The sequence below is a fragment of the Agelaius phoeniceus genome, chromosome W (genome assembly GCF_051311805.1).
Source record: "Agelaius phoeniceus isolate bAgePho1 chromosome W, bAgePho1.hap1, whole genome shotgun sequence".
NCBI classification, from domain to species: Eukaryota; Metazoa; Chordata; class Aves; order Passeriformes; family Icteridae; genus Agelaius; species Agelaius phoeniceus.
The window spans coordinates 2463570-2476384 of record NC_135301.1 but is presented as its reverse complement, the minus strand read 5'-3'; the positions used below and the strand labels follow the sequence as shown (position 1 = coordinate 2476384).

The 12815-nt window shown below is 54.9% G+C and overlaps 1 protein-coding gene across 3 annotated transcripts in view; it reads left to right on the top strand.

Annotated features, from left to right (window-relative positions):
* Positions 1-12815, top strand: part of LOC143696573 (WD repeat-containing protein 7-like) — a 44882-nt gene that overhangs the window by 24234 nt on the left and 7833 nt on the right. For all 3 annotated transcript variants that reach the window (XM_077193146.1, XM_077193147.1, XM_077193145.1), the window contains exons 21-26: positions 2200-2421; positions 5435-5621; positions 8218-8335; positions 9574-9723; positions 9947-10029; positions 11960-12059. In XM_077193146.1, the coding sequence (XP_077049261.1) occupies positions 2200-2421; positions 5435-5621; positions 8218-8335; positions 9574-9723; positions 9947-10029; positions 11960-12059 (860 nt within the window). The remainder of the gene's footprint in view (positions 1-2199; positions 2422-5434; positions 5622-8217; positions 8336-9573; positions 9724-9946; positions 10030-11959; positions 12060-12815) is intronic.

The window sequence follows — 12815 nt, the reverse complement described above, 5'->3', positions numbered from 1 at the left end:
AGCCTGCAGCCAAGGGGCTTTGGGCACCTCCTTCCATCCCAGCCTCCCAACCGAGGGGGTTTGGGCACCTCCTTCCTGCCCAGCCTGCAGCCAAGGGGGTTTGGGCACCTCCTTCCCCCTGCCCAGCCTGCAGCCAAGGGGCTTTGGGCACCTCCTTCCTGCCCAGCCTGCAATCCAGGCAGGTTTAGGCACTTCCCCTTTGTTTCCATCCTGCAATCCAGGCAGGTTTAGGCACTTCCCCTTGCCCATCCTGCAATCCAGGCAGGTTTAGGCACTTTCCCCCCTGTTTCCATCCTGCAGTCCAGGCAGGTTTAGGCACTTTCCCCCCTGTTTCCATCCTGCAATCCAGGCAGGTTTAGGCACTTCCCCCCTGTTTCCATCCTGCAATCCAGGCAGGTTTAGGCACTTCCCCCTGTTTCCATCCTGCAATCCAGGCAGGTTTAGGCACTTTCCCCCCCTGTTTCCATGCCCCCAGGCCACAGGGCTTGCAGTGGGAACACCGGGGATTGTTTTGTCCTTCCCTCAGCCTGGACTGGGATTTTTCCAGCTGCAGTCCCGGGGTTTTTGCCCTCCTGGCAGCACAGCTTGTGCTTTCCCGTGGAGCCATTGGGGTTATTCATTTCCTGCCCCTGATGGGCTGATCCAGGCCCCTGTCAGGAAAATGGATCTGTGATTAAAGGGGCGCCCAGCATGGGGACAAAGCACCCAGGTGGCACGGCCAGGTGGGATCTCCTCTTCCAGAGGGGGTTCTGCTGCACCTCAGGGCTTGCCTTGGCTTGCTTTGGGTTCCTTGGAGTTGATTTTGGGGGTTGTTCTCTGTTTGAGGCAGCAAATCCTGCCCTGCAGCTGTGAGGATGGAGCTCATGGGACACTGTGGGTCTTTCCCCCCTGTGCTGGCTGCAATTGCTGTGGGGTGGATAAGGAGCAATGTCCTGGCACAGGGGCAGCAGCAGGAGGAGGGAGCTCAGCTCCTGGTGCCCGGGCTGGCAGCTTTCCCAGGGGAATCCACACATTCCCAGCAGGATTCTTGGGCCGTTCCAGGTCGATACATGAAAATTCCCTTGGTGCAGGTTCTGTGGCCCGCAGAGCTCGAGGCCTCCCCACCCTGGAAGTGCCCAGAGCCAGGCTGGGCAGTGCCTGGGCTGTGGATGAGGGATGGGCCCTGGGTCCCGCACAGCCCAGCCCATTCCGTGTGTGAGGGAGGCTCCCTGCGGCTGTGCAAGGGTTAACAGCGTGTGGGACAGGCTCCGGCGGCTCCTGGGCACCTCCAGCTGCTCCTGCCCTGCTTTGTTCCAGCCCCTTCGCATCCTTCTTCCTCCAAAGGCAGTTGCTATCGATTTTTTCCCTCTTTTCTGCCTCCCTTCCCATTGTTAAGGTTTCCCTTGTTTTTCTCTCCCTTTTGGCTCGAGCACAGCTCCTAAATTTTGGTTAATTCCTTGTTTTCCTCGGGAGCCCCATGGATGTCATTAACAGGGACATCCCATGCGCTTCATTAATCCACCCTGCATTAATCCAGGGGATGCCTCCCAATTCCTCAGCAAACAGCACTTGGGAAGGATTAAAACTTCTTAAATTTTGGAATAAATGGTAGGGAATTTCCCAGGATGCTGGAAATCAGCAGCTAGGTGAGAGTGGGCTTTATTTGTTAAAATGAATCTGGTTTTGTTCCAATAATTTCTTCCCAGATTTTGGGATTTTACTCCAAATAAAAAAACCTCCTCTGCTTGGTGGGATTCAGAATCTCTGGACTGCGTTAAACTAATAACAAATATTTCACTTTTATGTAAAATTCATAATTGTGGTTTTGTAATTCCATGGGTGCCATTTGCTGTATGAAAATATCCCTTTGGTTTAATGGTGTTATCCTAAAAGTTAAATATCCTGACATTTAATAGGAGGCTGGATGTGGTGATGGATCCTATATCAAAAAGATGCTTTTATAGAATGCAAAGAACCTATCCTGAAAAAAACCCCACCTTTTAAAACCAATAACAATTCCAACCTGTCAGTTTAAAGTGAGCGAGAAGCAGCCCAGAAATCCTCAGATAAACACAGAACTTTCTGTCGTTGCCCGGAGGTGTTTGGGGGTGGATGGGGGCGCGGCGGTGCTCGCAGGGCGCGGCCGAGGCGCCGATGCCGCCGCTTTCCGCACTAACCCCGTGCCCCGTCCGTCCGTCCGTCTGTCCGTGTGTCCCGCAGGCTGCCCGGCGGCGCTGCCCCAGCCCAGGAAGGCGTCCTCGTCCTACGAGGAGCGGCGCAAGCAGGCCACGGCCATCGTGCTGCTGGGCGTCATCGGCGCCGAGTTCGGCGCTGAGATCGAGCCCCCCAAGCTGCTGGCGCGGCCCCGCAGCTCCAGCCAGATCCCCGAGGGCTTCGGCCTCACCAGCGCCGGCGCCAACTACTCCCTGGCCCGGCACACCTGTGAGTGCCCCTGCATCCCCTGGGGAGGGGACTGATCCGTGGGATTGGGGAGTGGGAATGGGCTGGGAGTGCCCCTGGAACCCCTGGGGATGGGACTGATCAGTGGGATTGGGATTGGGGAGTGGGAATGGGCTGGGAGTGCCCCTGGAACCCCTGGGGATGGGACTGATCAGTGGGATTGGGATTGGGGAGTGGGAATGGGCTGGGAGTGCCCCTGGAACCCCTGGGGATGGGACTGATCAGTGGGATTGGGATTGGGGAGTGGGAATGGGCTGGGAGTGCCCCTGGAACCCCTGGGGGTGGGTTTGATCAGTGGGATTGGGATTGGGGAGTGGGAATGGGCTGGGAGTGCCCCTGGAACCCCTGGGGGTGGGTTTGATCAGTGGGATTGGGATTGGGGAGTGGGAATGGGCTGGGAGTGCCCCTGGAACCCCTGGGGAGGGGACTGATCAGTGGGATTGGGATTGGGGAGTGGGAATGGGCTGGGAGTGCCCCTGGAACCCCTGGGGGTGGGACTGATCAGTGGGATTGGGGAATGGGAATGGGCTGGGAGTGCCCCTGGAACCCCTGGGGATGGGTTTGATCTGTGGGATTGGAAAAGGGGAGTGGGAATGGCTGGGAGTGCCCCTGGAACCCCTGGGGGTGGGGCTGATCAGTGGGATTGGGGAATGGGAATGGGCTGGGAGTGCCCCCTGCACATCCCCTGGGGATGGGTTTGATCAGTGGGATTGGGGAATGGGAATGGGCTGGGAGCACCCCCAGCATCTCCTGGGGATGGGTCTGTTCAGTGGGATTGGGGAGTGGGAATGGGCTGGGAGTGCCCCCAGCATCCCTGGGGATGGGTCTGTTCAATGGGATTGGGGAGTAGGAATGGGCTGTGAGTGCTCCCTGCATCCCCTGGGGATGGAGCTGTTCAGTGGGACTGGAAAAGGAGAGTGGGAATGGGCTGGGAGTGGCCCTGCACACCCCCTGGGGATGGGTTTGATCAGTTTAGCTGGAAAAGGGGAGTGGGAATGGGCTGGGAGTGCCCCCTGCACATCCCCTGGGGATGGGTTTGATCAGTGGGATTGGGGAGTGGGAATGGGCTGGGAGCGCCCCCAGCATCTCCTGCCTCCCCTGGGGATGTCTTCATTCAGTTTTCCTGGAAAAGAGCGGGATTAGGGAGTGCAGAGCACTGTCACTGCTTTTATCTGGTTTGTCCTTTGTTGTTTGTCACCTTCCACTGCCCCAGGGTGCTCCAAGTCCCACCCAGCCCAGCCTTGGGCACTTCCAGGGTGGGCAATCCAGAGCTTCTCTGGGCAAGCCTAAATCCATCAGCTGCAGGGAGTTTCTGTGCCTTCCAGTGGCAGGAGCTGGGATTTGAGTGTTCTGGAGAGGGTGGAATTCTCCAGGAATTCCAGCTGTGCCCTTGCCTGGCACCTGCATTAATCCCTCACAGCTCTTGCCCAGAGGCCCTGGACAGCTGTGGCTGCCCCATCCCGTGGGCAAGGACAGCTCCCGCCAGCCCAGGGTGCTCCAAGCTTGTCCAGCCTGCCCTGGAGCAGTTCCAGATGGGAGGTGATTGATTGAAACTGGGGAAAAAATAATCTGATCATCATTATGCAAAAAAAACCGAGTGATTTTCAATTATATTTTGATTTGATACCTGAGACAAGATCTGGTGTAAAAATAAAAGACTAAAAATCCACTGAGCAGAAAGGAATGAAGGGATATGGAATCTTAACCCAGCTCTCCCAATTTCTGTCTCTCTGTGGAAAATCAGGGGAAAAAAAATCATCTAGAAAGGGTCACAATCAAGTTAAATCCTATTCTTGGAGTCCATCATTTGGATTTAGTTGGATCTTGATCAGAGTTCTCAGTGGCTCATTCCTGCCTGGGCTATTGATTTTGCCCAGCAAATAATTTCATTTTTTAAAACCCATTGGCAAACTGGGGATAACAAGGCTGCCTGGAGCCGTGTGCTCACAGAGATCCCACAGCAAGGAGAGACATTTTGGGAATCCAGGGGCTTCTGTGCACTGACAAAAACTGATTAATTTGCACATTGGGGCACATCTGGGTTAATAAAGTGATGCAAGAAGCAAATGTGCCAGTGCAGAGTGAAGCACCTCCAGTAAAACTCTGTTTTAGCACCACTTGGAGTGGCAATGGCGTTCCCGGGCTGCCTGAGCAATTGTGCCCAGGTGCATTTCAGTGTGGAGAGGGTGCATGGGCACTGGGGATGCACAGCATGCCGGGGTGCTGGGCTCTTCCAGAGCCTTTCCAGGGCTAATTACCTCGTCTGCCGACTCTAATGTGACATGTTTATTGCCCTAACGAACAGCTCATTAGCGCCGGGATGCTTCTGTCAATATTCATTCCTTGCCTCCAGCCCGGGCAGAGCTTTAAACAAAGATGTCCCAGCCTGGCACCGCCTCTGGTCAGGGCTGCTGCTGGGTGCTGGGTGCTGAGGGGAGGCTCTATCTGAGCACCTTTTTAACAAGGGTTTGGTTTTGAGGCAGGAAATCAGCCTGGTGGCATGACAGGAGGGGATTTTGGGGGCTGTTCCACACGGATCAGGAGTGGTTGGTGTGAATTAACCAGAGAAGCTCCGTTGGCTTTTCCTGGTCTTGTTTAATAAACAAACCAAGCAACTTGTTGAGGACAGTTCAAGCGAACCCTGATAAAATCAGCAATTATCTTTACCACAAGAAGCAGCATTGAGGGGTAATAAATAACGATGGCAAGATAATAATAAATTACTGGCCAGCGCTGCCCTCCTCTGTTTACGTGTGAGTAAAGTGGGCTGTTCAGTTCAGTATGAATATTCCCAAACGTGCAGAGCCTGGGTCGAGGTTCAGGATTCCGTTTCTATTCCCCCCGCAGTGTGCATTGCTGCTGTTCCTTAGGCAGGGCTGTGTTTGGCACTCAGGCTGGCTCAGCTGCTTGGGGCAGGCTGGGCCGGGGGAAGGTGCCCAGGGTGCCCGGGGTGCCCGGGGTGTGTGCATGCCCTGAGAGCCCCGCTCTCCTGCAGGCAAGGCGCTGACGTTCCTGCTGCTGCAGCCGGCCAGCGCGCGGCTCCCGGCGCACAGCACCATCCGCCGCACCGCCATCGACCTCATCGGCCGCGGCTTCACCGTCTGGGAGCCCTACATGGACGTGTCGGCCGTGCTCATGGGGCTGCTGGAGCTCTGCGCCGACGCCGAGAAGCAGCTGGCCAAGTGGGTACAGTGCCAGCCGTGCCAGGCTCGGGCGGCCCCCGGGGGCAAGGACGGGCGGGTGCTGGGGAGGAGCCCTGGCTGCTCCATCCCCGAAGGGCCCAAAGCCTGCCTGGACAAGGCACGGAGCAGCCTGCACTAGGGGACAGGACAGGGTCCCCTGCCCGTGGCGTCCTTAAGGTCCCTTTCATCCCGGATCATTCCGTAATTCCATGAAATGTTTGTTGGCAAACACAGAATTTAAATGGCTCCTGCAATAAGGAGCTGCCCAGGGCTGTTTCCATCCCAGAAATGTGTTCCCACATCCATCAGTCTTGAGGGTTCTGACACTGTTCTAAGCCCATTTTATGTAAGTTTTAATTTCCTCAAGATGCAAAGAACGGGTCCTTGCCCTGTGTTGGCAGGAGAAATATGGACAAATTGGATTACCATTGTTTGTTGTGTGAATTCCGGTGTAGTGTGACAGGAGGCAGCACCACCTCGTCCCTTCCCAAAGCCCCGTTTTATGTAAATCCCGACTTCTAGGATCCCAGCGCCCACAGCTCTTCAGCAAGTCCTTGTGCTGGTGTGATTCCACCCTCAGCTGTCAGGAAGATTAGTCTGGCTCTCCCTCCAAAGAGCAGGGAATAAATGAAGGGATCAGCGTGGAGCCTTGAGGAGCCCGGCGCAATTTTCCTCATGATAAATTGCATAATAAGCGCGAAAGCGTTTGCTTATTAATCCATAACAAGATTTAGATTGAAAATGGCCTGTTACATTGCTGACAGATCCAGGATGGAGGGAGATGGAAAGAAATGGAGCAACAATGTGTGCAGGGGTTAAGTGTGGATCTCACCCTGGCGGAGCCCCGCTGAGCTCCCGCTTTGTGCCGGATTTGCCGTGGACACAATAACGGCACACAGCTGCCGGCGCCTCTCCCGGAGGTTTTATTAAAGAGCTTTTATGTCAAGCTTCTGCTTTTAGATAGAAAAGAAGAAATCACGTTTATTGACCAGCAAAACGAGTGGGGTTCTTTTTTCCCTGCTGAATCAAGGGAATATCCGAGCTGTTAGGCAAAACTCAGGTGCTCGGAACTCCTCAGCTCACCCCGGCTCCGGAGGTGACGCTGTGCCAAGGGAGGCTGCTCAGCTCTGAGGATGAACTCTGTTCTCCCAGCATTCTGAGCCTCTGGGGTCGTGGCTGGGACAATGATGGGAATCATTTGTGGCTGTGTTTTTGCTTTCTGAGTTAAGCTGTGTTTCACACAGATTCCACTTGTCCAGGCTGCTCCGAGTCCCATCCAGCCTGGCCAGGAACAATCCCAGGGATGGGGCAGCCACAGCTTCTCTGGGCTGTTGTGATGTGAGCAGCCAGCTCAGCACACCACCTTCGGATCAGTCCGTGCATTTCATCTGTGCCTTGGAGCGCTCTGACCCCAGGATGGTCTGGGGGGTGCTTTTGTCCTGGCTGGAGCGCCAGGGCTGCCCCGAGCTCTCCCTGTCACATCCTCCCGAGGCATGCAGTTCACCAACAGCCTGTTGCTCTCCAGGAAAATGCACATTTGGTATTACATCCTGAAGGGAAAGCACTGCTGGTGTGGCACTGAGCCTTCAGAGAGGGAAAAAGGCACTCGGGGTTTGCTGGCTTTGGCAACTCCTCCAGAAGTTAACTGGGATAACTCCTTCCCTGGCTCACCCCTTTTCCATGGAACACCTCATGGACAGGGGTTTGGAACTTACATTTGCATGTGCTTTTCCAGGGAAAGGCCAGTGGGGACATCACCTTGTGGAGGAGACTTTGTTTAGTTTCACATTTGGGAGTTTTAATTTGTGCAGTGATGGTGAGGGATGGGAAAGGAAAATAAACTGCTTGGGATTATAAACTGCTATTCTTTTCCCAAAAAATCAGTCAGAGGGCACAGGGGAGAAGGAGGAACCCCTTCCACAGGTTATCCAGAAAAATAAAGGCTGCCCCATCCCTGGAAGTGTTCAAGGCTGGGCTGGACAGGGCTCGGAGCAGTCTGGGATAGTGGGAGGTGTCCCTGCCCACGGCAGGGGTGGAATAGGTGATTATAAAACCCCTACTCCAACCCAAGCCAGCGTGAGTCCATGTTCCTACATTTTGGGGAATTTTTGGATAATGTGCAGGGCACGTAGAAATTTTATTTTTGCAGTTACTGGGTACTTACCACCTTATTGCTTTTTGCTTTTATCTTGTCACAGCCAGTAAAAGCCTTGAATTAAGGAGAATTACTCTGGCCAGGGGATTTTTCAGGCTGTGTTTAAAATACTGTAAAAGACCAAACCATAAATCCTTGGCAAGACGCCGTGGGCCTCCGTGGGGTGATATGTATTCAGCACATACAGATAATTTGTTAACAAGGCCTTTTGCCCACTTTGGACAGATGCACTTACTGTTTTCAATCTTCATGGTTAATTATTCGATTTGGGGTTGATGCTGGAACACCCTGACTCCTAATCACTGCTCTTTGTTGGGAGTCCATTATCCTGGAACTGCTGGAGTGCTCCCGGTGACCTTGAACTGACATTATAAGCTGGTTCTAATCTTTTCACTCTATATTTCTTCCCTTTGTGCCTGCCTTTGTGCGGCTCCCGTTTAGCATCACAATGGGGCTGCCCCTGAGCCCCGCGGCCGACTCGGCGCGCTCGGCTCGCCACGCGCTGTCCCTGATCGCCACCGCCCGCCCGCCCGCCTTCATCACCACCATCGCCAAGGAGGTGAGGGCACCGCGGGGCCGGGGGCTCTCCCCGGGCTGGGCAGGGTGGGCACCGCGGGGCTGGGGCTCGGTGTGCCCGGGCACGGCCCGTCCCAGGCCGGGCTGAGCCGCCTGGAGGTGAGGGCACCCCGGGGCTGGGGGCTCGGTGTGCCCGGACACGGCCCGTCCTGTCCCAGGCTGGGCTGAGCCGCCTGGAGGTGAGGGCACCGCGGGGCTGGGGGCTCGGTGTGCCCGGGCACGGCCCGTCCTGTCCCAGGCTGGGCTGAGCCGCCCCAGCCCCGCCTGGAGCCCAGCAGAGCTCAGGGACACACAGGGCTTGGTGGGGACATGGAGGTGACGCTGGGTTCAAGGGTGGCCTCATGGTGACCATGGGGTGGTGCTGGGTTCAAGGATGGCCTCATGGTGACCATGAGGAGGTGCTGTTTCAAGGCCAGCCCTGGTGGCCATGGGGTGGTGCAGTGTCCAGGGCCAGCCCTGGTGGCCGTGGGGTGGTGCTGGGTCCAGGGCCAGCCCTGGAGGCCCATGAAGGAGGTGCTGGGTTCAAGGGTGGCCTCATGGTGACCATGGAGGTGCTGCTGGTTCAAGGGTGGCCTCATGGTGACCATGGAGGAGGTGCTGGGTTCAAGGCCAGCCCTGGTGACCATGGAGGTGGTGCTGGGTTCAAGGCCAGCCCTGGTGGCCATGGGGTGGTGCTGGGTTCAAGGCCAGCCCTGGTGACCATGGAGGAGGTGCTGGGTTCAAGGCCAGCCCTGGAGGCCCATGGAGGTGGTGCTGGGTCCAGGGCCAGCCCTGGTGACCGTGAGGAGGTGCAGTGTCCAGGGCCAGCCCTGGTGGTGGTGCTGGGTTCAAGGCCAGCCCTGGTGGCCATGGGGTGGTGCTGGTCCAGGGCCAGCCCTGGAGGCCCATGGAGGTGGTGCAGTGTCCAGGGCCAGCCCTGGTGGTGGTGCTGGGTCCAGGGCCAGCCCTGGTGGCCATGAGGAGGTGCAGTGTCCAGGGCCAGCCCTGGAGGCCCATGGAGGTGGTGCTGGGTTCAAGGCCAGCCCTGGAGGCCCATGGAGGAGGTGCAGTGTCCAGGGCCAGCCCTGGTGGCCATGGGGTGGTGCTGGGTTCAAGGCCAGCCCTGGAGGCCCATGGAGGTGGTGCTGGTCCAGGGCCAGCCCTGGTGGTGGTGCGGGTCCAGGGCCAGCGCCATGGTCCAGGAGGCCCTTCCCCGGTGCCAGAGCTGTCCCTGGTCCCCAGGTGCACCGGCACACGGCGCTGGCGGCCAACACGCAGTCACAGCAGAACATCCACACCAGCACGCTGGCCCGCGCCAAGGGCGAGATCCTGCGCGTCATCGAGATCCTCATCGACAAGATGCCCTCCGACGTCGTGGACCTGCTGGTGGAGGTGAGCCAGGGACGAGGCTCCGCTCCAGGAGCTGCTTTCCGTGTGGGCCTTGGGAGTAGGAAGGATTTGCTTTGTACTGCAGAAACTTTAAATGGTTGGGGAGAATATCCCAAGCTGAAGAAGGTCAAAGCCAGGTTGGACACAGCTTGGAACGGCCTGATCTGTTGGGATGGGATGACCTTCAGAACTCGATTGTCAGCTGCTGGTAATTTTTGTTTCCAAGGTGATGGACATCATCATGTACTGCCTGGAAGGATCTTTAGTTAAGAAGAAGGGTCTCCAGGAGTGTTTTCCAGCCATCTGCAGGTGAGCCTTCCTCTGGGAACACTGTGAAGTAAATGATAGGGTCAGCAGCAGGATCTATTTCCTAATTAAGAGTGAAACAGTCTTTTAGGTGACACAACAAAGAGTAAAAGGTGATTTATAAAATGGGAGCATTTCCAGTATCTTTAAAGGTGGATAAATATCCCAGTCATCCTCTTAAACTGGTCCGGCCAATAAATTCTAATAATCACCTGTCGGCCATTACATTTTAATTTAATAACCTATTAAAATATGGAATAGTTTCATGGAAAGAACAATTATCCCGTTGCCAGGCTGGATCCTGATGGAATGATCTTCCTCCTTCCTGATGCTTTAAGTGGCTTTCCTTAAAACATAAAGGGAAGGATAAATGGGAATTAGTGCCCAATCTCCCTATTGCTGTGTATATTTATAGCCATCCAGTATTTTACATTCTCTGCTAATATTTCCTGGTTATAGCCAGTGTAAAAATGATCCAGCACCCAGCGATGGAGAGAGCCCAGGGGGAATTGCCAGCAGGCCATAGCAGGTGGGGAGATCTCTGCAGAGATTCCAGGGGAAGCACTCTACAGCATCCCATGGCTAATCCCTCTGATTTTCCCAGTGTTCCCATGCTGGACTGGAGCTGTGTGGCCAAATCCCTGGATCACAGTTCAAGGACAGTTGTCATACCTCAGGGAGGGACACGCTGCCCTGCAAAGCTGCAGCTGAGCTGCAGTTCCCTTTTCCCTGCACAAAAACCAGGGATTCTCTTCCTTCCCTGCTGCTCTTTGTTGGTTTTGCCCCGTGTTTCATCTGCCTTCCTTGCCAGCTGCCATCCTGCAGTGCAGGACGTGTCTCGTACACAGCAGTTGCTGTGGCACTGGGAATCCCCAGGAGCCGGGAGACAAGTCTGAAGGGTGGCTGGTTTGAAGCCCTAAATATGCTCAGCAGTGCAGTTTTGGGACTGATTCCAGGTATTTCTGGTGCATTTTGGTAGAGGAAAATTTAGCTGCAAAATTCCAGCACACTTTGGAATGTGGCTGGCACTTCCACAGGTGTGTTCTCCTGTGATAAGGCACAGTGATATCCCCAAGGATTCGAATCTGCAATTAGGATTTAGGGTCTCTTGGCTTTCAAAGTGGTGAAATTCCTTGGAATTTGCAGCTGCTGGAATTCCAGTGAATGCCAAGTGGTCACACTGTGTGTTCAGGACTGTTGCAGCCTTTACCCCAAGGGTGTTCCTGGAGTACAGAGTGTGTGATAGCCAATTTCCCTCTTCCTTTTTCTTTATGCCCATCAGAAACTGATGAGTTTATTTATTTCTCCTTCCACTTCCCTTCCTTTCTGTGTGATTTTCATGGGCAATGCCCTCTGTCATGGGCAATGCCCTCTGTCTGTCACACAGAGGATGGGCACTTTGGCAGTTTTACTGAGGTGTTCCAGCACAGGGAGGGCACACCCATGGCCATCAGCGAGCTGGTGGTTATCCCATAGATTATTCCCAAATAACTAAATAAATCTGATGGGTAAATCTCATCAGGTTCCATGGTAACATCAGCTGGTTTTGAGCAATGCCAGGTATTACACTGGCAGCGAGTGCATCTTTAAATCACCTCTGAGTTCCAGCCCTTAGTGAGTCCCAGATGGGTGTGATGTGCCAGCCTTATCCCAGTGGCACTCCAGATGTGCCAGCCCCAGCTCTCTGTGGCACCCCAGATGTGCCAGCCCCAGCTCTCAGTGGCACCCCAGATGTGCCAGCCCCAGCCCAGATGTGTGTGATGTGCCAGCCCCAGCCCAGTGGCACCCCAGATGGGTGTGATGTGCCAGCCCCAGCCCAGATGGGTGTGACCTGCCAGCCCCAGCTCTCAGTGGCACCCCAGATGTGCCAGCCTCACCCCAGATGGGTGTGACGTGCCAGCCCCAGCTCTCATGCCCGTTGTTGTGCCCCCAGGTTCTACATGGTGAGTTACTACGAGCGCAGCCACCGCATCGCCGTGGGCGCCCGCCACGGCTCCGTGGCCCTCTACGACATCCGCACGGGCAAGTGCCAGGTGAGAGCGGCTGGGCTGACCAAAGGGACCCCCGGGATAAGTAGGACAGGTCCTCTTCAGGGTTCATTGCTACTCATGAGGTACAAAATATTTCCAGATAGGTTACTGTGGGGCAGCACCATCTATTGGATACAGATTCCTGCCTCTGATTCTATACGTAATTTCTCACAAAGGCAGATTTTTGTGGCTGCTCAAAAACATGGAATAACTTGAAAAAGCTGTGCCAATGGAGAAAAGCTCAGGGTTTTAATTTCCTTTCCTGTGAGGGGTCTTGAGATCCTGAAAAGCATTTTGGGTTTGGTTTTTTTCCCCTTTTAATTTTTTTAAGAAAGATGGTTGTAGGAACTGACTGAGAAATTACTTGGAATGATCAATAGGATGATGGATATCAAAAATCCCCCCTTATTAACAAAAAATAAACCAGCATTTATCTAGGAGGGGGTTTCCCCTCAGTAAAATTTACTATGTTAGTAGACTGTATTATGACTATTCCAAATGCAAACGCTGAATCTATTTTTCCATAAGTCCATATCCAAGCAGATTCTTTCTCCTCCTCCTCCCATGAAATGAGTTTGTGACCCCTCCCTGGGTGTTGCTGCTGGCTCCATGGGGTGTTTGGGGCCGGGCAGTGCCCTTCCCATGGCCATTGATCTGTCCTTCAGCTGCCGGCTGCTCCCAGGGCTGGGTGTTGATTATTCATTCCCACAGCAGCTCGCAGGCTATTGACCCAGAGCCGCTCGCTGCAATGGCTCTGCT